At 52.7% G+C, this 21,785-nt stretch overlaps 2 protein-coding genes and 1 non-coding gene across 4 annotated transcripts in view; 2 read left to right on the top strand and 1 right to left on the bottom strand.

Moving 5' to 3' along the window:
* Fanci (FA complementation group I) overlaps window positions 1-1,016 on the top strand; it is a 56,183-nt gene extending 55,167 nt beyond the window's left edge. Inside the window, exon 38 of the mRNA XM_013118943.3 lies at window positions 369-1,016. Within this exon, the coding sequence (XP_012974397.1) occupies window positions 369-440 (72 nt within the window). The 3' untranslated portion in view covers window positions 441-1,016. The remainder of the gene's footprint in view (window positions 1-368) is intronic.
* Window positions 301-17,966, bottom strand: Polg (DNA polymerase gamma, catalytic subunit). Of its 2 annotated transcripts, XM_005077785.4 has the most exons (23): window positions 17,815-17,966; window positions 16,331-17,098; window positions 13,700-13,895; window positions 12,431-12,595; window positions 12,190-12,336; window positions 11,953-12,032; window positions 11,098-11,280; window positions 10,876-11,024; window positions 10,605-10,731; window positions 9,604-9,840; window positions 8,184-8,304; window positions 7,946-8,023; window positions 7,544-7,651; window positions 6,931-7,085; window positions 6,166-6,219; window positions 5,953-6,070; window positions 5,413-5,548; window positions 5,062-5,308; window positions 2,992-3,114; window positions 2,708-2,876; window positions 2,393-2,601; window positions 1,232-1,392; window positions 301-763 (listed from the first exon to the last, which is right to left on the bottom strand). In XM_005077785.4, the coding sequence occupies exons 2-23, from the start codon at window positions 16,936-16,938 to the stop codon at window positions 687-689; spliced, it is 3,648 nt and encodes a 1,215-aa protein (XP_005077842.1). In that variant the 5' UTR covers window positions 16,939-17,098; window positions 17,815-17,966; the 3' UTR covers window positions 301-686. The 2 variants fall into 2 exon arrangements, with proteins under 2 accessions (XP_005077842.1, XP_040585855.1); XM_040729921.1 differs by lacking the exon at window positions 2,992-3,114.
* Window positions 17,967-18,152: 186 nt separating this feature from the next.
* On the top strand, window positions 18,153-18,225 carry Trnar-ucg. The gene has a single exon. It is a non-coding gene; the product is annotated as a tRNA-Arg (tRNA).
* The last annotated feature ends 3,560 nt before the right edge of the window (window positions 18,226-21,785 follow it).

Raw genomic sequence — 21,785 nt, 5'->3', positions numbered from 1 at the left:
TTGTTGAAACTAAAACTACTAACAATAGTAGCCTAGATCCATTCAAAATTGGAAGTTTATATAAAATAACCTGAATCTGGCTTATCAGAACATTGGTCCTGAATTCTTTAGATCATTGAACTCTCGGCCCTACTGTGTATCTCTCCTTGGAAAGGTCATAGGAGCACTGTGATACTTGAGTCCTGACTTCTGATCCTAGTATTACAAAAGTTCATGGGAGTTAGGTACCATTTTATTCAGGACGGAGGTTTCTAAATACCCACCTGGGAGGCACAGAGGAAAGCATGACTTATACAGGAGTTTTGGTGTTTGTTTTATTCCCATCACCCTGGGGCAGGGTTACCAGAGCTTCTACTCTCCCCTTCTAGGGCACTGTACCAGCACACGCAGAGCAGGACAGAGAACCAGCCAAGAAAAAAAGGAAAATATGCCTGAGTTAATGTGGCCTGTGGGGCAGCTGCTTCTTGGTGCCCGACAGTACAGCCTGCACAGATGTTGGCATCCTGGTTCTGAACCCACCAGACCGTGCCTTCAGTTAGAAGGACTCTTCTGAGCAGAGCTTGCTACAGAAAAATGGCTGCCTAGGCATGCCCTTTTGCAAAAAGCACATCTGAAAGCCTGAGTTTAGGGACCTGCACCACTCCAATGAAGCTCCACAGGAGCAAATACAGAGCCTCCAGACGGAGCTAGGGTCCAGGCTGACTTCGCTTTTCCAAGGAGCCTTTGGTGAGTTCAATTATCTGGTAAATATCCAGTGCTTCACCTGCAAGACAGTGGGAATCAGTTAGGATGTCTCCAGAAGAACTATGGCTGCACTCAGAAACAAGAATATGAATGTTAAGAAGACAGTGCGTGCGTGGGACCGTTGAGGGTAACTGCCAGGACTGGAGGTTGGTCTTAGCAACACTTTTAATAGAAAGCGGGTTTTCTGACCCACTCTGGTATCTTCAGCAAAGATATATATTTTTTCCATGTAAGAATGCACTTTGACTTATCCAATAAACTGTTAAAATTTTCTGGTGTAGTTTTAAAAGTGGGTCAGTGGAGACCGAATATTTGAAATTCTATCATCTTTATTTTATGAACCACTTTCTGCGACAGTTCCCTTCCTTTGTGTTTGAGTATCGTGTCCATGTTAGAATATGGCACATGCTGAAAGTGGATTTCTTCCCAGGGCCCCAAGGTTCTAAGCCACCTCCCATCCTATATGAGGAACACAGGTTGCGCTCACCCTGGGGAATCCCGTATCTTCTTTCCATCCCCGTTGGATTAGAAGGAGTGTTACAGTCCATGGTCACTTCCTTCCTGAGGCACTGGTCAATGTCTACTGCACTGAAAAAGGCGACTGACTGAGGCAGATCATTCAGACCCAGCTTGTAGGCAAACATGCACCTGGAAGAGACCCAGTCTCTGCTCACAGCCACGCCCTGCTCTGAGTACACTCCTTACTCCAGGAGCAATGACCCGAGATCGAGCCCACAGAGCAGGGTTTCTCCTGTGACAGTCAGCAAAACCGTGAGAGTGGAGGCTGTGCTGCCTCCATGTCAGCCTAATACCTCTCAGACTGAGATACTGAAATACAATTAGGAACTCAACACACTTTTCCAGTTTGGAATACTTTATTGACACTAAAAAAAATAATTTCAATTACTGGACCCAAATATGAGAAATAAATGCTGAATTTTAAACATAACAACCACCCCCAAGCCCAGGAGAGAGCATGGGTAACAATGTTGAACTGTAAATTTGTTATTTACTCTTTTATCAAGATAGATTATGGTTTCCAGATTAGTTCTGGATGGCAGATCAACATGAAATAGTAATATTTAACTCATCCATATGAACTAGGATAAGAAAATGCAATTCGACAGGCATGGTGGTTTACACCTTTAGTCCCACCATTTGGAGAGGCAAAGGCAGGTGGATCTCTGAGTTCAAGGCCAGCCTGGTCTATATCGAGTTCTGGAACAGCAAGGACTGCATAACCTCTGTCTCAAAATAACAAAGAAAATACAACTCAATAATACATAAAACATATGTTTTCTAAGTTGTATTTGAGTTTCCTCATTAAAGAGGTTTCCTGTTAGATACCTTAGGCAGTTTAAATATTTAGGGAAGAAAAAGAAAATCATCTCACTTTTCTGAGTTGAAATGTCTTCTGTCGTTGATTCTAGGCATATTACTAGGGGAGCAATAAAAACTTCCTTGACTTTGCCATCACCTGAATGATTCAGTGCTAACATGTGCCACTTTCAGATCTAACAAATCCTTTAGAAAAGTTGAGGAACTTTTAGGAATTCCATAAACTTTAAGAATAAAGAAGGAGAGCTAAGCCAGTCAGTTCTGAGTTGACAACTGAGACCTGCTCGGTGGGCCCCAAGACCCAACATACCTGGTCAGGAGGTTGGTGATCTGCAGGGCCAGCGCGGCGCGGTAGCGGTCCTCCTCCCGCACCAGGTAGCGAACCTCATCATGGATGCTGATGCAGAAGCGCCCATCAATGGCAAACTCCTCAAACAGCCACTTCATGGCCACAAGCATGAGGTGTAAGTAGTCCACAGCAGAGCTCTGTACCACCCAGTTCACACGACTGGTCATAAACTGAGGCAGACATCAGGGACGGGAGATGCATTTACCAGTTTGCTCTAGTCCAGGGACCGTGCCCTCCCCCGCCCCTCCATGCTCTAAGGGTAGCAAGATACCTCACCTCTCCCTGGACAACCGCGGGCTCCAGGGCTCTGCTGATGCAGCAGCCTAGCACTGGGGTGCGCGGTGTGTCAGACATGGCAATGCTCTCCAGCTTGTTAAACATTTCTGACTCTGTGCCCCCTGTCCATGCTCGCTCAGACACCACCTCCCACTTCTTCCAGCGTGACCTGGGGGAACAGAAACCCTTGTCTGTTAGCATCATCTCGGTGCTAAAAGCTGAACTGTCAGCCTTTTGGGACTAGGCCACACCAGTCCTGCATCTTGAACACAGAAGGTTCTCACTTCCTTGAAGCTTCTCTCCGAATCTTTCGAAGGTCCTGTAGAGAAACCCAGCCATCCTCTGTCCTGTCCACAGGGAGGTCCAACTGTCTCACCAGCCATTCACCCTCATCTGACAGTCGATACCTGTGGGGAATAGCACCATGACATTCCCATTAAATGGCCTTCTCTGTGGCATACCCGCACTCTATTTCCCAAACAGCCCCTGGTCATGCTTCTCCCCGAGGCTAACTTCAGCAGGGAAAACAGGCTCAAAGAGACTGAACGGCTTGCTGGGTTCAACAGCTGGAACGGGGCACAGAAACTAGCGCTTTTGTGTTCCCAAAGGCCTGAACTGTATCATGTTAGCCCAATAAAGGGCAAACTCCAACACAAGCCAATCCTGGTCATACTGTCCTAGTGCCTGCTTGACACTGAACTGCCCAGCGACCCCTAAAGGGAAGAAGGAACCTGGAGAAGCCAAAAACAAGACAGTCAAGCCCAGCTTCTAAATTCCTACTGACCCAGGCTCCTACTGGAAGGAGGAGCATCAGGGCTTCCCCACCATTTGGGGCTGCGGTTCAAATCCTTGTAATGTCTTCACTTCTACAACTAAGGCCCAACCTCCTTTCTCATCACTTTCTCACCACCAGCACACTGCCCACAACATGCGTCCTATCAAAACATGGTCCCTCTGCTCTCAACACGCACCCTGGCTCAGCTCCTCAGTTTTCAGTCTCAGAGTGAGTTTGCTGACTGGTTTTATCAAACCAGTCATGGGGAAGAGGGAACTCGATTGAGGAAATGCCTCCATCACACTGGCCTACAGGCAGGTCTGTAGTGTATTTTTTTTTAATTAATGAATCATGTGGGAGGGTACAGCCCACTGTGAGCAGCCCCACCCCAGGCAGGTGGTCCCAGAGAATATGAGAAAAGCAGACTCAGCAAGCCTCCTCCATGGCCTCCCTCAGTTCCTGCCTTATTTACCTCAGAGATGGAGTGGAACCTGAGGGTTGAGTTGTAAGATGAAATAAACCCTTTCCTCTCCAAATTGCTTTTGGTCATTGTGTTAATCACAGAAACAGAATCCTAACTAAGACAGTTTCCACAGTTAATTAGCTATCTAAATGGGGACACTACACAGTGTACCTTAAAAAAAAACCTGCCAATGTATTGCTACCCCTCCTCTGCACTTGAGCTGCCAAAAAGTCCACGTAGCTGAGCACGCAGCACGCAGCACTGCTGGAGCAACGGCGCTGCGCTGCGCGAACTGCAAGGCTCCCTCCTGCCGGGACTAGCCTGCACTCTGGCTCTGCATCCTCCTGCCCTGCCGGGACTAGCCTGCACTCTGGCTCTGCATCCTCCTGCCCTGCCGGGACTAGCCTGCACTCTGGCTCTGCATCCTCGGTTCCTTCAGCTCCTGTTTCCTGCATCTTGCACTCTTGTTGCTACCGCCATGAGCGCCAGACCCTGTGCTGGCTGGTTTGTGTGTCAACTTGACCCAAGCAAGAGTCAGCAGCAGGAGGAGCCTCAGCTGAGGAAACGCCTCCATGAGACCCAGCTGGAAGGCGTTTTCTCAGTGATTGATGGGGAGGGCCCAGCCCATGGTGAGTGGTGTCACCCCTGGGCTATTCTGGGTTCTATAAGAGAGCAGGCTGAGCAAGCCACCGAGGCAAATGAGCAGCACCCTCCATGGCCTCTGCACCAGCTCCTGCCTCTGGGATCCTGTCCTGACTTCCTTCAGTAAAAAACAGCAATGCTGAAGTATAAGCCTCTCCTCCCCAACATGCTTTGTGGTCATGGTGTTTCATCACAGCAATAGAAACCATAATGAAGACAGACCCCCTAAGCTACTGCAGATGTTACCTAATGATAGCCATGGGCAACCACTTGATGACAACATACCCTAAGTACAGTTTTATCCTGTGAGAAAAAACTAACACTATAAAGATAACACTACAACTTCAAAGATAAGCTATCCTGCAGCTAGGTTTAGAGGGGGAGCGCTCAAGTGATGGACCAGAGATGGAAAAGAAGAGAGCTTTAAAGCAGGCTTCAGCCCTGGATGCTAATGTGGTGGGACAGGGCCCTCACCGGCGGAGGCCCTTCGTGACTGCATACATCTGCTGGGCCTTCTCGGCTGCTTCCTGTCTTGTGAGCCTGTGGTTGAACTGCATCAATAGGCGCTCAGCAAAGGACTGCCCAGCCCCATAGATACGGCCGTAGTTGAAGACTTTAGCATGCTCTCGGCTGATGCCTACAGTGGTGGCTGTCTTACTGTGTAGATCAGTGCCCCTGCTCTTCCTGCCCTGCAGTGTCATCCAGCCAAAGGCCGTGCAGCCTGGAGAACAAGAGCACAGTGAGAAGCTTTGCAATATTCGGTCCAGCCACCTGGGCCAAGAGTCCTGCTGCCTCACCCCTGCCCGAGCCACAGGTCCTGCTTACCGTGCATACCAGCAAAGTGAGCATCTCCAAGGACAGCTGCAATCCACAGTTCTTGCGAGTCCACGTCAGCACCCACCAGGACGTAGCCAGGTGGAGCCTGCACCATGGCTTTCAACTCACTGCCTACCCGGTCAGGCTGTAGGAAAAGTGGGGTCAGGCCCTCCTAGAAGCCCACGGCAACTGCTACCCTGGATTCCTAGGCCCAGGGCTGCACTGACCCAGACTCTGCAGAGAGAGCCGGTCAGCAGCAGGCCTGAAAAAGAAGAAACCCTACCAAACTGTGTGCCAGCACCCCAACCTGGCTCACCTGACCCCCATGATAGCTGTGGCCACTATCCCTGGCACTGTCTAGCCAGCAGCAGGCACCTAAAACACATTTGCTAATGGAATAAATGACATGAAGTCAGATTTGAACCAGAGCCCTGTGCAACCCCGACTTGAGTTTCCTTCCCGTGTTCCTGACTAAATCTCCAAAGGCTCTGAGGTAGTTTCCCGAGACCTAAGAAAAGAACAGAAGCCAGGAACAGAGGGGACACGTACCCGAGCATTGCTGGCAGTGAGCCATGTGGGCTCCACAGCTCGTCGGGTGATGGTGCCAGCAGTCACCACCTGGGGCAGGATGGCCCCATAGCGGCCTTCCTCGTCGAAGCTCGGATGCCTGGGATGGAGAAGCAGACAAGTGTCAGCAGCCTGCTCTGGCCCTAGGCCCCACCACGCTCGGTCCTCTCCCCCCAGCCACTCAGCAGGTCATACCTGGTCACAGCACGGGGCAGGGCGGACCTGGGGAGCCACACCACCATCTGGGAGCTAGAGGACAAGAAGTCTGCAGCTCAGCACAGCCACGGCGAGCAGAGTCCACCTCAGTGTGCTGTCGCCAGCATCTATACCTCATCAGCCTCAGGGACACTGTGTCCCCTCGAGGCCTGCCATCAACTCTCCTCACTAACCTTACTCAGGTGGGCTGTGGTCAGTCAAAGCCTGGACCTACAGGAGGATCTGGGCTCACAGAAGAATCTAGGAATGGCCAGCCTTCGAAGGCAGCTTCGGACTCTCCCTCTGCCACCACCGCCTCCCTGCAATCAGGGCAGACTACCACCCCTTCCCAAAGGGCTGTGACCAAAGCCATCTGCCAACGACCTCTGAGATGAATTCATTTGCCACTGCAGAGAGACTCATCTCTCAATCCCTAATACAGGTTACAGATAACCAGTCCTCTAAGGCCTTTATTGACAACCATGGCTCCAGCAGTTTAGCTAGGGGATTTAATGGGAGCTGGGAAGAGCTATCAAAATCCCACCATGCCACTCCACATAAACAGAGAAACTGCGGTTGATGCGGGAGAAACATGCCCGAGATCCACATCACCTGACCAACAGCTAAGCTTCTAAGCTATGGCTAGGCTAGCCCTCTGCAGGAGCCCAGGCAACATCAGAGTAGAATGGGAGGAAAGGAGGCTTGGGGCTGCAGACACCAGACCAGCCATACAGACAGGTTTCCTGCTACCCTACTTTGGCCCACCTGATACGTTTATGAGCGTTCCTCCAAAAAGAAATCATTTTATTTATTTCCAGGGCACGAGGTCCACCTCCTGGGCCAGCCTGCAGGGTGCCATCTTCCATCTTGGGCAGGAAGTCTTTGGCAAAGGGACTTCCCACATTGTAGTTGTTACCATCCTGTAGAGGACAAAGAAAGCAGGAGCTGGAGACGGGGCAGATCACCAGGTAGGAAGCTGACATAGACACTAGGCCTTCTCCCAACAGAATCTACAATCTCCAGCAACTGGGGAAATTCCCACATTGGTATCCTCCACACACATTCATATGTGTGCACGCCCATACATACTAAGATAATCAGACAAAGGCAGTAGCAACAGCCAATAAAAGCTACCAGATGACTGATAAAATGTCAGACACTCCATGGCCATGTCAATTAATCCCACCAGGATGCCTCTCCATTCAATTTTCACAAGAAAACCAAAAGCCCTAGAGATGAAACTTGCCCCAAATCATGCTTGGCTCCATGCTACTGCCAACCCCGCACATGCAGTCTCCTGGTCTGAGTGAGCAGCACCCCCCACTGTGGGCCTTGGCCACAGTGAGATCCTGAGGCAGCACACAGGCAGAGCACACACCTTGTGAGGCAGCTTGAAAAACCAGCAACCAGGGATATCCACATCATTGTAAGGTCCGTTGCCGTGGTGGTAAGTGGGCTGGCTGGTTTGGGGGACACAAGCAGCAGGCTGTGGGGGCCACACACCCAGATCAGGCCCTGCTCCAGCACCTGCATTCAGCAAGGGCCAGGGGGTAGGGGGATGGGAAAAGGGCCTGAAACTGAGTAGGCAGACTGGAAAGTGACAGGAAGGCATGAGGTCACAGGTTTCGCTCCTTGGTCTCCCTATACCTGCAGGACCAGAGGGGAGCAGAACAGCGTCTCCAAACCCCCCAAGACCCAGTGAGCTCTGGTGGAAAAGAACTGTGAGCAAGACGAGGTCCCCGTCACCCACCCAGAGAATCCAAGCAGGTGTCTTGCTCACCAGAGCTAGGGGCTGACCCAGCAACGAGCTCTCCATCTTGGCCTCAGCTTCCACATCTAAGCAGCCCAGCTCTTCCGCCTGAATGGACCCAGGGATGGGGTGAGAGAGGGAGGCAGCTATAGCCTGAATCCACCAGCCTCCCTCAAGAGAACTCAGAGCAGTCCAGTCTAAGATGAGCAACCAGTGGCAGCTCCCACACCAAAGGTGCCGCAACCCCAGGCTCAAAGCACGTCCTCACCGTTTGCCACATGGAACTATTGTCGGTGACTAGGAACTCCTCCGCCACCTCTGCCTCCTGGGTCTTCAACTGCTGCTTCCCCTGATCAAGACAGTGCTTCTTGTACAGCGCCTCGATGGCTCTGGGCAGAGAAGATAACGGCTGATTACTGGATGCCTGCTCAGGCCACAGCTTGCTCAGTGTTCTACGAGTTTCTTTAGCTCTCACATGAGCAATTTCCCTGGATTTTAAACAGAATGACCAACCCAGATGACTTAGCATACTGGTGGCAGGCTGGAGAGAGATAACTGGTCTGACTCAAACCCAAGCGCCTCTATGCTTGAGAGTTCTGGAAGCAAAGCAGCTGGGGAAATCAAGGCTGCACCGCGGGGCTGGCCCCTGTTCCTTCACCCATGCGTGGGCTCCATCTGAAAGCCTGACAGGGACTCCAGCTGTCCTATGGATCCAGGACTCGGGGCCACTTTAAATACCTCACTTCTCTGTAACACCTGCCGTCCCAAGCTCAGGGTCTGCGGCCTCAAATACATCAACCAAACAGCTTCTCTAGGCCTTTGTCAACTATGAATGTGGGTCCCAGACCTGGTAAGACACTTTGCCTTCTGTACATGACGACAGAGTTCAATCTCTAGCACCATACAATTAAAAACTTAAAAACAGACAGACAGATAAATAAACAGAGCAAGCCAGGTGTGGTGGCACACAGCAGTTGACAACCTGAGCTAAGGGACTGGAGAGCTGGCTCAGTGGTTAGAGCACTCAACCTGCAGTCTTCCAAAGGACACAGGTTCAGTTCCTAACAACCACATGCTGGTTCATGGCCATCTACAACTCCAGTTCCAGGGGTTATGACACCCTTTTCTGACTTCTGCCATATACCAGACATACATGTAAATAAACAGTTATGTAAGTAAAAAAAAGTAGTAATCATAAAAGATTACTTAAAGAAGAAAAAAAGAAAAGCGGAGGCAAGATTGCCTTGAGACTGAGGCCAGCCTAGGCTACATAGTGAATTCCAGGCTAGCCTAGGCTATAGAGGGAAACCGTCTCAAAAATGAATAGGTAAATAAAATAAGAGATAAATAAAAATAAAAAAACTCCTCATGGAGCAGCTTAGATGCCAAGTGAGATTTGCACTGCAAAACCCCAGAGCACTCAAATTCTACCCAAGGAAGACAGCAAGCCTCCTCCTTCCCAGGCTACGTCAAAAGCCTTCCTTCTTGGTGTCACTGAAATCAGCTAGGCTGCTAAGCCTTGTAGTAAGGCTTTGAGGTCAAGGGGTAGGTAACCCACAGCAAAAAGAACCAGAACCCAGACACCTGGACCACAGCTCTCCCCAGCAACTGGAGCTGGCCTCGGCTACTCTAGCAAAAGAAGGGATCCAGTCCCTTCCTTCTTGGAGGAGCCAGAACCTGAATCTTACCTGTAGGGGCAGGCTAGCCCAGCTGACTCTACAGTGGGGCTCACTGGCTGCTCAGCCAGATTATCCCGCCGTCCAGGCACCAGGTAGCCCCAGCCATGAGTGTCTGAGTAGTGAAGAGGGAAGCCATCCCAGGTCAGTGCCATGAGCTTAGGAGTGACCCGCATTTGCAGGCTGAGGAGGCTGGGGCCTGGAGTCCACGCAGGGTCATCTAGCCGAGGGCAGAGCTTCCGGTACCACCTATTCCAACAGGGGAAAAAGAGTCACACTAAGGAGTAAGTAAGGATCTCTCTCATGATGTACTCAACCAAGGCCACCAGGCTTTCGGGGACTCAGAAGTAAGTAGCAGTGCTCTCCTTTGGGGAGCTCTGGACCTATCTGCTATTTCTGAGACTCACGTTATCTCAGAAGGCAAACCCATGTGTCTCCCTGGCATCCTCCAGGCAAAGCTCCTTCTAAGTGGAAGGAACAGCTTCCTTCCTGTCATGAGAACTCCCGCTGTCAGAGAGACACTCAGACTGTCAAGAGACTAAGGTGAGGCCAAGGCATTTGCATCCAGGGTCACATGTACCATGAGGCTACACCGCTGGCCACTCTGGCCGCCCTTTTTCTCATCTCTGCCTCTAAGACACCAACGAAGGGCACCTCCTCAAGGAAACTGCCTCACCCCACAGGCACAACAGAACTGCCTCTAAACTGTACGCTCCTAAGTCTCATTACAGGTCAGCTGCGCTGGCTGGTCTGCACACCAGCTGCCCCTTGAAGGGAGAGTGCCATGTGAGCCCCTACAGCCACCACAGGTAGCTTACATAGGGCAGGGGCTCGATGCACTGTGCTCAATGTGTTCAGACATTGGGGTCAGAGTAAACACAACTGAGCAGAACCGGAAGGCAGAATGCATGCACACCAACCAAGGTCCAAGACCTTGCTGAGGCCCAAACAAGCAGTGTCCTGAGGATCACGCCACACAGCGCCCCCTGGATGCTGGAGAGAACCAGTCTCACCCAGGGTGGCCGGGAAGGTGCTGGGGTCGCTTAGGCAGGAGGTCTGTGCTGCTCTTCAACTGCTGTAAACAGGTGCGGGCCACTACATCTTGATGAAGCTCCTCCTCCTCGCTGGGTGGTCCAGGATCTGTGCCAGAGTCAGGAAGTTAGGACCAGAAGGGACTCACAGGTCTCAAGGACTATAGCAACCTCTTCCAAGGACCCCCCTCCCCGCCCCATCCTAGGACTGTCCCAGAGGTCACCCTGTCCCGCTCCCACCTAAGCTTCCCACCTTCCTGGTCCGCAGGCTCCCCAAAGGGCCCAGCTCCCTGGGTGGGCAGCTTGCTGGCAGAGGCTAGCTTCTTCACCTTCTTTGCCTTTTTCTGCTTAAACTCCTGCAAATCCCACTCTAGGTCCCAGAGCCAAGGGTCTTCTTTGTACCTGCAGAGGCAGTCCACCAGGTGAGGGTAAGGCTCCTACCTGCCTGTCCCCTGCCCTGCCAGGACCCGATTACCTCTCTCCTGAGAGCAGCTGGCAGGCATCATTAGCCAGGTCCATCAGGGACTTCTTCATCTCCCGCTGCAGCTCCTCATATGTGCTCTGCGCCTCTGCCAGGTAGCGCTCCCAGTTCTGGTTGACAGGTAGGTAGGACACACCCATCTCCAGCATGCCAGCCAGAGTCACCGGGTGGGGGCACCTTAGGGACAGACACCAAGGGCTGCCATAAATGACCACAGGAGACAAGGCTTGAGCCCAATTCCTAAGACAATTTGACAAGCTTAACCCAACCAGCTTTGTGGCACAGCTCTAAAACCAGACAGGCTTGAACCCAGCTCTACTCCACACAGCCCTGCATGGGTCATCTGACTTCTCTGGGCCTCACCTTTACCTGTAACACAGAAATAATATCCCCTCTTCGGGGGTGATATGAAAATGATGGGGCCAGTGAGTGACAAGTCGGTGTCGCTGTGCTAACAATCCCATCCCATACATGCCAATGATCGCCTATGGACCTCACAACCAGGAGTACGGGAGATCTGTGTGTACTTCTTGATGAAAACACTGAGGCTCACACACACCAAGTTACTTATCTAAGGTCAGTGAGGGATACAGCAGCCAAGGTTTGAACTTTGGGCGAGAAACAATCATCACTTACTACAGGAAATTGGGACCACACGAGACGAGCCCCTAGGACTCCAGAACCCAGAGTCCAGGGCCCACATGGATACCACTCAACAGAGGGGCTCCATTCCTTCAGCCTACAAACGCTAAGCGACCAGCCTGAGGAAGAATCAGCCCCACCCGATCACAATGGGACTGGGTGCCAGGACCTGCGCGCACCCAAGGATTGCACCTGGCTCCCTCTCACCTCTCCAAGAAGAGTGGCAGCTGCTGCTGGAAAACCTCATAGGTGGCCCACACGTCACGGGCACAGTACTGCATCAGATCCTAGCACAAGGGGACAGGAACTTGTTGGAGGGGTGGGGTGGATAACCACCTCCTGCCACTGCCACATCTCAGGGGCAGACCCAACGGCTGTCCTCCCCAAGTTCCTCTGCAGGTCAGTCACAGCCTGAGGGTCTGGAGCTCTGTGCCAGCACCATACCTGGAAGTTCTCCCGGATGTCTCTCATGCTGCCCTTGATGAACAGTTCCCGAGGCTCCTTCTCTAAGGGAGGCCCCCCCACATAAAGGCTGTGCACATCTGCAAGATTATTGGCACTGCTGATGTTCATCCAGTCCCAAGATGAAATCTGAGGAACCAAAGGGGTCAGCTTGGTCTTAAGTCCAACAAGCAGACAGTGACAGGATCCTCCCTGCCCCTCTGGCAGTCCCAAGCGCTCTCACCTCTGGACCGTTGGCTTTCCTCCGGGACTTCTGACCCTGATGTGTGGGGTGCCGGGCCTTGTGCTTGTCCTGCTTGGCTGCCATCCACAGGCTGCGCTGGAAGCTGCTCAGCCCTGAGATGGCCATGTGCATGCTCATCGTGTCCAGAAAGCGCATGCGGGAGCCCTGCAGGAGCAGGAGAGGAGCCGCTGCTGCAGGGGTGCTGACCTTGGCCCAGCCTTAGCGCCTGGCATAGCGTCCGCCCCAGCATGCAGCCTCCAACACAAAACACACAAGGGCTAAGCTTGTCCCAGCACCTGGGAGGGGCCTGCTCATCCCTCAATGTGCAGAGCTGGCTGTCCCGAAGCACGAGTACCTCCCAGCTTCCAGCAACAGCTCTGGACAATTCTGGGTAGATGAGCTAAACAAGACTTTCAGAGCTATGGGCCAGCTCCCAGTTCTGGTCCTGGCCCTGGCCTTGGCCCTGACAAGTTAACAAGGCTGTCTGTGCCATAGTGCCCTAAATGCCAGGCTAAGGGCTCTGCCAGGGAGACCTCCTTGCCCTACCCTTCACCTTAGCCTGTTACGAAGATTCAAAGAAAAAGTGGTTTTTACACTAACTGTCACTATCATACACACCAGTCAGTCCTACTTGTCTGACACATGTGCTATCCAAACTCTCCTAAAAGGACATTGGGGGAGCTGCTGTCAGCTCTCTTTGCAGAAGAAGAAACGGGCTTAGAGATGTTAAGGCTACTCTGCCCATCAATGGATGAGGCAGGATGTGGCCCAGGCTGTAACTCAGAGCCCTCAAAAGCTTTAAAATGCCACAAAAGGTAATAATTTTATTCTAGAATAACTCGAGTCCTGTGCCAACACAGATGTGATGGAGCTCCTTGCAACCTTTAGGGAAGAGACGGGTTATCTGCCTCAAGAGTTTCAAGCACCACACTAACTTGTTTCCAATCTGTTCTGGAGACCCAACAGCTAAAGTCCCTGCAGATGCTGCAAAGAGGGTGGAAACAGTGGCCAAGAAAGCAAGGCTTGGGGCTGGAGGGGATGACTCAGTGGTTAAGAGCACTGACTGCTCTTCCAGGGGCCTGAGGTTCAATTCCCAGCACCCACATGGCAGCTCACAACTGTCTGTAACTCCTACTTCAGGGGACCTGACACCTATGACAAAAACACCACTGCACATAAAAATAAAATATTAAAAAAGAAAGGAAGAAAGAAAATGCTTTCCTTAGCAAAGGAGGCCAGGCTCAAAGCCTGCCATCCCCACAGCCTCACCTGAATCAGGTACTGCTCCCTGATATGGGCTCGGTCAAAGGAAACATTGTGCCCCACTACCAACTGTTCCTGCCAATCCTGCTGGGTGGAGCTGCTGGCACCAGCAGAGACATCCAAGGGGATTAGGTCAGCCGGCGATAGCTGGCTGGTCCAAGAGTAACGCTCTTCCACCAGCCGCCGGCTGCACCAGGAATACCTGAAGGAGATGAGAAGTGGGTTACTGTGAAGGAATAGACTCCTATTCCACACCACCCACTGCATGCCAGGGCCCCAGGTCAGGGATCATCGGGGAGGGAAATCACAAAGTGTCTTTACTATGTCACTCCCACAGACCAACAAGGAGCTAGACGCTATGGTAGTGGGTGTCATGTGCGTGCAGGAAGGTGTGCAGGCCCAGTGCTCAGTCTGCGGCTAGCTCTGAGGCCTTCATGGATACGGCCAACCCCTTGCGCCTTGAAGCACAAAACAGCTAGTGTTCCAAGTGCTAATAAAGGAGAGAGAGAGTTGGTAAAACAACCCAAAATGGAGAATTTTTTCATTGAAAATGGAAAAAAAGAAAACAAATGGCAAACAGTGCATACACATACAGGGTGAATTGTCTGAGGGCTGCAGAGATTCTCAAGGGAGAAAACAAACCGTGCACCTTCTGGGAGCAGCCAGCCTCAGTGAGATGCCACAAAGCACACCATGATGAGAGAATGTAAGCACATGCGCAGTGTGGGAGCGAAGAGGCAGGATGAGTGCTGTCTGGGGGGGGGGGGCTGACGGACACTGACTCCAGATCCCAAGTGGGAGAACAGCCACTGACAAAAAGCCGACCACCAGTCACACACCATTCCAAAGACGGGCCACACATTAGACAACACAGCTCTGGTGGTGCTCCCAGCAGCCTTTGGGGAAGACGGGCACGATCCAATCGCAGAACTAGCTGCTTTCAACCGGGCAAACTCTAGAGCATCCTCCATGTGAGACTCAAGCAGGGGCCCTTCCTCTTTTCCCCATCTGGTCAAAGCCCTTTGAGACAACAGAAGCAAGGGCCCAAGAGTGCTAAACCCTGGAAACTATGAAGGTGACAAGGACTTCAGCTAACAAAGGCCACGCTGGTGTCTAGACATAGGCCTGCAGCTGTCTGTGAAGCCATCTTACTATAAACTTACTTGCCATTTAACAAAAACAGCTGGGGGAAGGGGGCGGCAAAATTAAGATGAACCATCAATACTGAAGTTCTCCTTGGACTCTCAAATGCCAGGGCCTGGGTAGTAACCCTTCAGGCAGATGACTAACCCAAACCCTTACCGAAGCCTGCGGGAAGCTGCCTGATGAGGAACACGGCTGTCTAGGCTTCTATCCTACAAGCTGTGAGCTAGTCAGGTGACACAACCGTACGGCAGAGCAGGCCAGGTTAAATGTGGACTGCTCCGGAGGCACCATCTACAACCACAATAGCCAGGCTGCTAGGAGAAAGGTCTTCGTGCACACTCAAGCCTCGGCACCGGCTTCTGCCATCAGGCTGACTGAGCAAGGCCCTACCGGCAGGATGGGATGAGGATGGAGGCAGAATGAGAAGGACGTGAGGGAGGCGGAAGAAAGGGGACCTGACGCGTCCAAGAGTGACCAACTGTCCGCAGAACTCACTGCCACTGGTTTCCTTCCAGCCACCAAAGCCTACTTTATCTTTTCAACTGACGGCTGGGATTCCCCTCGACTCTGGCCATTGAGTTACATAAGACCATGGTTCTGATCACAACTTCAGCTAAATCAATGCAAAGTCATCTAGATTGGCTCTTTTCGGCCATGGATGCCTACCTTATCTATTTAGCCATGTTTCACCATTTTCAACTGCATATATAACACTTTCGCAGCTTTCTTTACAAAGATGTAGCTTCCAATAGGAATAAAGAAACTGCCAACTTTTTTTTTTGCTGGCCATGCCTGAAAGCATTAAGGTTGTAAATAGTATTTTAATCCTGGAATGAAGAATAAAAAAAGGGAGGGAGAAACAGTACTGCCATCATTGCTTGAAAAAGAAACTTGGGTAGCACTTAGAAAGTTATTTAAAAGAAAAGACAGAGACTGGATATACCTGTTTGGGATCAAAACGTCTGCTTGGTAAGGAAGTAATAGTTGTCTCAGCCGGGGGCGGTCAAGACAGGCCACCTCCAGGGCCATTTGGAAAAGGCTGAGGATCTGTTCTGGCATTTATGGAAGACACTAGGGGCGCTGAGCATTTTAAACTGTCTGGAGCAACCCCACCGAGAACATCTGCCGGTCCAAAATAACCATTGGCATTCCCAAAGCCACACACTTTTCAGACTGACTTCTCACAGAAGCTCCTAGGGGCCAGGGGTCGAGGCACAAACTCGCGGTCGTCTTAACTGGTCTCTCAGTCTGTCTCAAACACAACTCTGATTCTCTGCATGGCCCCTGACGTTTGCTTGGGTGTTGTCTAGAGCCTGTGACTCTTTCCCCCAGAGTGAGCCCCACAAAAGCAGGATTAAGCGGGTTCAGTTCGCCACACCAGCAGTCCTTAAATGAGCACACAGCAGGAACTCAAACTGTTCACCGCACCAAACCATTTAGCTGGGCCCCCTACAAATAAATGGTAGCTCCCTGTTCCTAATCCTCACTTACCAGGCCGAGGGGGATATGGCCACCGCCAAGGTGGGGCAGGTTCCCTCTGCCATGCAGACCTCCACGTCGAACACCAGGGCCCGCTCCTCGGGGATGGCCACGGGTTCGGCCTCCCCCTCGGGGCCGTACCGGGTCCAGCCCTCCGCCCAGGCCCAGCTCCCGGGCTGGGGCGGCAATTGGGCCTCCAATAAAGAGGCGGCCGCCTCCAAGTAAGGCAGGCTCTGCTTCTGGGCCAGGAGGCGGAAGTGCTGGTCCAGGTTGCCCCCTAGGAGCCGGGGCAGGCTCAGCTGCACGTCTGGCAAGGGCGTGGTCGGCTGCCCCCAGAGCCCGTGCTTCTGCAGGTGCTTGATGCTGCGCCGCACCGCGGCCTCGTCGGGCCTCTCCTCTCCGCACCCGAAGATTTGCTCGTGCAGCCCTCTCGAGAGCATCTGGATGAGCAGAGGGTTGAGCCGCAGCTGCCCGTCCTCCGAAGAGGCCGTTTGCGACTGCGGCTGCCCGTCGCTGGGGACGGGGGCGAGGCCGGAGCTGGAGATCCTGCGTCCTGTTGCTGCAACTGGCCCTGAGCTGATCCTGCGGCTCGCCACCTTCCTCCAGAGCAGGCGGCTCATGGTTGGTGCAGGGAGCCCCCCGCTGTGAGTCGGGACACCGGGCCTTGGGCTCCAGCTTGACTGCTTTTACTGGCCGAAAGACTCAGAGAGAGAAACGTGCCCTCTCCGCGTTCCTGTCAGTGAAATGGGTCTCACCATGCCTGCCTTCCCCACACAAATCCTAAGGGAGATAGACGATAAAGTGTTATTACATGTGTCGTGTCTTGTACAAACAGCGTATCCCTCGTGAACTATTTGCTGCGTGCCAAGCATTTTTCTCCACTTGATCTTAGTTAGCCAAAAGGCCAGTGTGGTGTAGGTACGTTTTCTGTCATGCCTCCAACAACCTTAGGATAAACGGCCCTGCCCCTCCCGAGGAAAGAGCCACACGGGCTCACGAGTGAATCTGGAGAGGCTGCGGGGACGTGGGAAGAGGGAGACGCGGAGCAGAGTTCCGGCTCTCCAACTGCGTGACCTTGGGCAAGCTCCTTAGGCCCCAACCTCCCCCTCTGGAAACTAGGGTTAAGGTCTCTACGAGCCACGGGGCAAGGCTGCGAGGGGCAGAGGGCGCGCTCGTTGCGCAGCCCTGGCTCCAGCAGACAGCAGCTGCCAGCACCAAACCGCCGGCGGCCCGAGGGCCTAGCGCCCGGATTCGAACCCTCCGGCTGGGCCGCAGCCCCCGGGGTCGCCACCCACACCCGGGCTGGCCCAGGGCGCCCTGCTTGGGGCGCCGGCGGCCACCCCCGCGCGCCGGGACACCGGGTAGCCGTTGCAGCCGCCGCCGGCACGGCGCGCCCCGGGACCGACCGCCGCCCTGCCCCGGGCCGCGTTCCCTGACTGCACAGGGGGCAGCCGCGCCTCCGAGCCCGGCCTCCCGCTGCCGAGCCCGCCGGAAACCTCGATCTGCTCCGCGCTTCCCGTCCTGCCGCAGCCCTAGTGACGACGCGGCGCCCGCTCCGAGCGGCCAACGCAGCCTCCGGGTGGCGTGTGGCCGCGCTCGCAGCCGCAACTTCCCGTGTGCGCGAGCTGGCTCCCGCGGCTACCCGGAGGCAGGCGGGCCACGCCCCGAGTGCCCAATAGCAGCGCCGCCAATGGAGCCGCCCGCCCGCGGGGGCGGGAGAGGACTTCCGGGTGGGCCCTCCAATCCCCCTCCGCCTGGAGACGATGGATCGGGCGGAAGCGAGCCTGCAGGGGCCTTGATGCTTTGGGCTAAGTAAAGGTAATCTGCTGCCGTCGGCCGCGTGGCCTAATGGATAAGGCGTCTGACTTCGGATCAGAAGATTGCAGGTTCGAGTCCTGCCGCGGTCGGGCGGGGTGCGTTGTTTACTTTTTAATTTTCCCACCTTGGAAATGAAGCCAAGCGACCGTAGTGGCCATACCCAACTTCTACCATCCTATAGAATCTGGGAACTCTGCATCTGAACTAACAACTGTGAGTGCGGGGTACACTTCGGAAATGTGACGGCGGTGGAGAGTGGAACGGAGCACGTGCCTTCCGAAGCCCGGATTCGATGATGATGATGACGTTGAGCCTGACTGAGTGTGCCCACAGGCATCAGCGGTCCCGCCCCGGGCACAGTTGCCGCGCATCCCTCCCCAGGATCTGCCAATCTCCGCGTCCAGCGCCTGTTGCTTTAAGTGCTTTTGCTGCCAGCTCTCATTGGCGGTCAGGGGCAAAGAGTCGCGCGAATGCGCACTGGTGAACAACGGGAGAACCTGGGGATTCGAGTCAAGAGGAAAAGAAGGATCAAAGGTGTTACAAACAGACCGGGGGTCACGCACAGCTGATTAGGGAAAAAATTGGGGCCTCGCTGAAAGGCAGCCCCACCTTCCCGCCGCTGCAGTGGCCAGCACGCTGCGAAGTGACAAGAGGAAGGGTCTTCGGCATTTTTCAGGGCTGTTGCGGCAACACCCTTGCATGGACCCCTTCTTTTTTCTCCTTTTCAGTTTCTTTTCTTTCTTTTTCTTTAGTATTGTTAGCATTATTTTCTATATGATGAGGTCTCACCCTGTGTGCAGTCTAAGCGGACTTGGAACTTACTTCGTGGCCCTGGCTGCCCTCCTGTCTCGTTCAGGGACTGCAAGTGTCCACCATTTGTCTTCCTCTTGCTCTCCGTTTGAGAAACTCTTACAGGTTTTCTAGACGTACTTACTAGACACAAAATGGTTTTTTTGTTGTCAGTTCTAGAGATAGACAGACACAAATACAATCACCCAGCAAGTCCTTATTCTGCTCCTTCTAGTTTTTACGTAACTTTGCACAGTTGACGTTTCCAAAAAGTGACAAAGGAGAGACTCTTAACCTGGGAGTCCCTGTGCAGGGGTAAAACTTTCTTTTCATTTCGTACAGGCTCCCTCTGAAATCACGTGGCTTCATCTGTGAGCTTAGGCAAGCAGCTGCTGTGGCACCTGCGGCTTGTTCTCAGTGGTGATCACAGACTCTTCACAGCACATTACATTCGCTGCAGAGTTTTCAAAACTCTGCTTACAGCTGTTGGCACAGAGATCCCCACAGCAGGGGTTGTAAGGGGGCGGCTAGAACCTTCGAGTTAATGGATCCACAAAGCACACAGAAGGCTTGGGGTTAGGCAGGAAGTGACTGCCCACATCTTCAATCCCAGCTGAGGCAGTCAGATCTCTGAGTGTGAGCCCTCAGCTTGGCCTGAGGGGATAGGAGTGGGCATGCCTGGCAAGCTTGAGCTTCTATCTCCAACACCCACATACAAAGCCTGGTGTGGTGGTGGGGGCTGCTGGAACCCAGAGAGCCACAGAACCCTGCCACCTGATCTAATCAGCAAGCTCTGGGTCCCTGTGAACGGCCTGGTTTCAAAAAGCAAGATAAGCAAGTCCTGAGAAATGACCCCCGCCCAGCACCAGAGGTTGCCTTCTGCACCGTGCACATACCTGTGTACCTTTGGCATCTGACCCACAAAGAAACAAACACCGTTATCAACTGATGGCTGTCTCCAGCCCCAGGAATGCATGGACTGACCACCCCCTCCAGCCTGTGGCTCCTGCTGAGTGTGTCTGCTGGGGTGCCTGGGGAACTTTCTGCTCTGTTTGTTTGGTTTTGAAACAGCGTTTCGCTGTGCTGGCCTAGAGCTTGCTATGTAGACCAGCCAGTTTAGCTCTCCTTCAGAAATCTGCCTACTTGGATCTGGGGACCTCTCTAAAATCCATAATAGTGCCAACCTCTGGAAGTTATTAAACGAGTTACATGGTTACGTGATATAGTGTTGGAAGGGGTTCAGTGCGGCCCCTGTCTCCACCTCCAGAGTCTGGGATGACAGCCTGCACACCTGCTTTGTGAAGACGAAACCCAGGACTCGGTGTGTGTTAGGCCAACACCCCACCAACTGGGCCACATGCCCAGCCCTATGGAATAAACAGAGAGCAGCAACGATTTATCGGATTTTCTTCCTTGGCAGAGGCTGTTTAAGAGGCTTAGGAAACAGGAACCAATACAGTCATCAGAAGTTAGCAGATGTGAGGGATCCAGGAAAACCAGGCCGGGACATGAAGGCTCCTTGGTCAGTGTGGAATGACAAAGCCTGCCTGGTGGCCTACTCGGCACGCGCTGGGGAGCAGATCTGAGGGTTCCAGGACCAGTCAGTAAATACTGCACAGTGACTTAGTGAAGCATTATTCTTTCTGGTTTCCAGTCCCACACAGGCGAGAACTCCGGAGTCGACCATCGACATGCGACTCGTGTGCTGCGCTCCTGGCACACTGCGCTTGGCTCTGGGGCTCTCAGGGAGCAGGCCCACCTCCCTGTCACTCCATCTCCTCATCGTGAAAGAGGGTGACAGCTCAGCTCCTCCCCGGGAGCTTCAGCAGCAGCGACCAGACGACATCAGCCTTAGAACAGGAGCCGGCATGCCTGTGGTCAGCACTGGTCATTACCAGCAGGCTTTGGTCAGGCCCTGGACTAGAGCTCAGAATGAGTCCCTGTGAGTTCAGTCCCCATGAAGATTCACAGCAGTGGGGCGCTGGGAGGAAATCTCAGCTATCTCAAAACAGACAACAAGAATGTGCTCCCAGCACTTGGGAGGTAAAGGCAGGAGGATCAGAAGTTCAAAGTCATCCACTGCCACAGAATGGATTCAAAGCCCACCTGAGATACACCAGACCCCGCCTGGAAAAAAGAATAAGAAAGGAAAACTGTATGCATGAGAAGTAAAAAGAAATTTTCAGTCTATGGGAGATATTAATCAAGTTCTTTAAACAAGTACCAATCAAAGTACATTGCGTACGTGTATTAATATCATTGTTTTATATAATTAATGTACATAACTTTTAAGAGAGAAAAACACGTGTGCCATAGATGCTTCCAGCATCCCAAATTATTGGGGAGCCAAGGTAAATGACAAGAGTTATACAGCGGGGAGAACTCTTCTGCAAATGTGACAATCCATGCGCAATCCGGTCTCCGCTGATTGCAAAGTGCCTAGGTGACATTTAGCTGATAACAAAAAAAAAGAAAAGAAAGAAAGAAAGAAAGAAAGAAAGAAAGAAAGAAAGAAAAAGCAAGAAGAAACTACAAGAGACCCTGTCTGAACTCCACTCCTCAGCTGGACTTAGTCCTAACTTGGGAGGCAGAGGCAGGCAGATGTCTGTGAGTTTAAAGTTAGCCTAGCCTACATAGTGAGTTCCAGGACAGCCGGGGCCACATAGTGAGATTCTTCTCAAAACAACAAAACTAAAACCACTCCTTTCCCCCATACCCTTCCCTCACTCATAAAAAAAAAAAAAGCAAAAATAAGTAAACAAATAAAATCCGGAGGCCAGCCATGTGTCTCAGCAGATAGAGGTCTTGTTGCCAATTCTGAAAGTCTGAGTTTGAGCCCCTGGGGTAGAGAGAAAGAACC

This window comes from Mesocricetus auratus, unplaced genomic scaffold (genome assembly GCF_017639785.1).
Source record: "Mesocricetus auratus isolate SY011 unplaced genomic scaffold, BCM_Maur_2.0 Super-Scaffold_4256, whole genome shotgun sequence".
NCBI lineage: Eukaryota > Metazoa > Chordata > Mammalia > Rodentia > Cricetidae > Mesocricetus > Mesocricetus auratus.
Note: the sequence above shows the minus strand (reverse complement) of the source record. Positions and strands in the feature narration are given on the sequence as shown.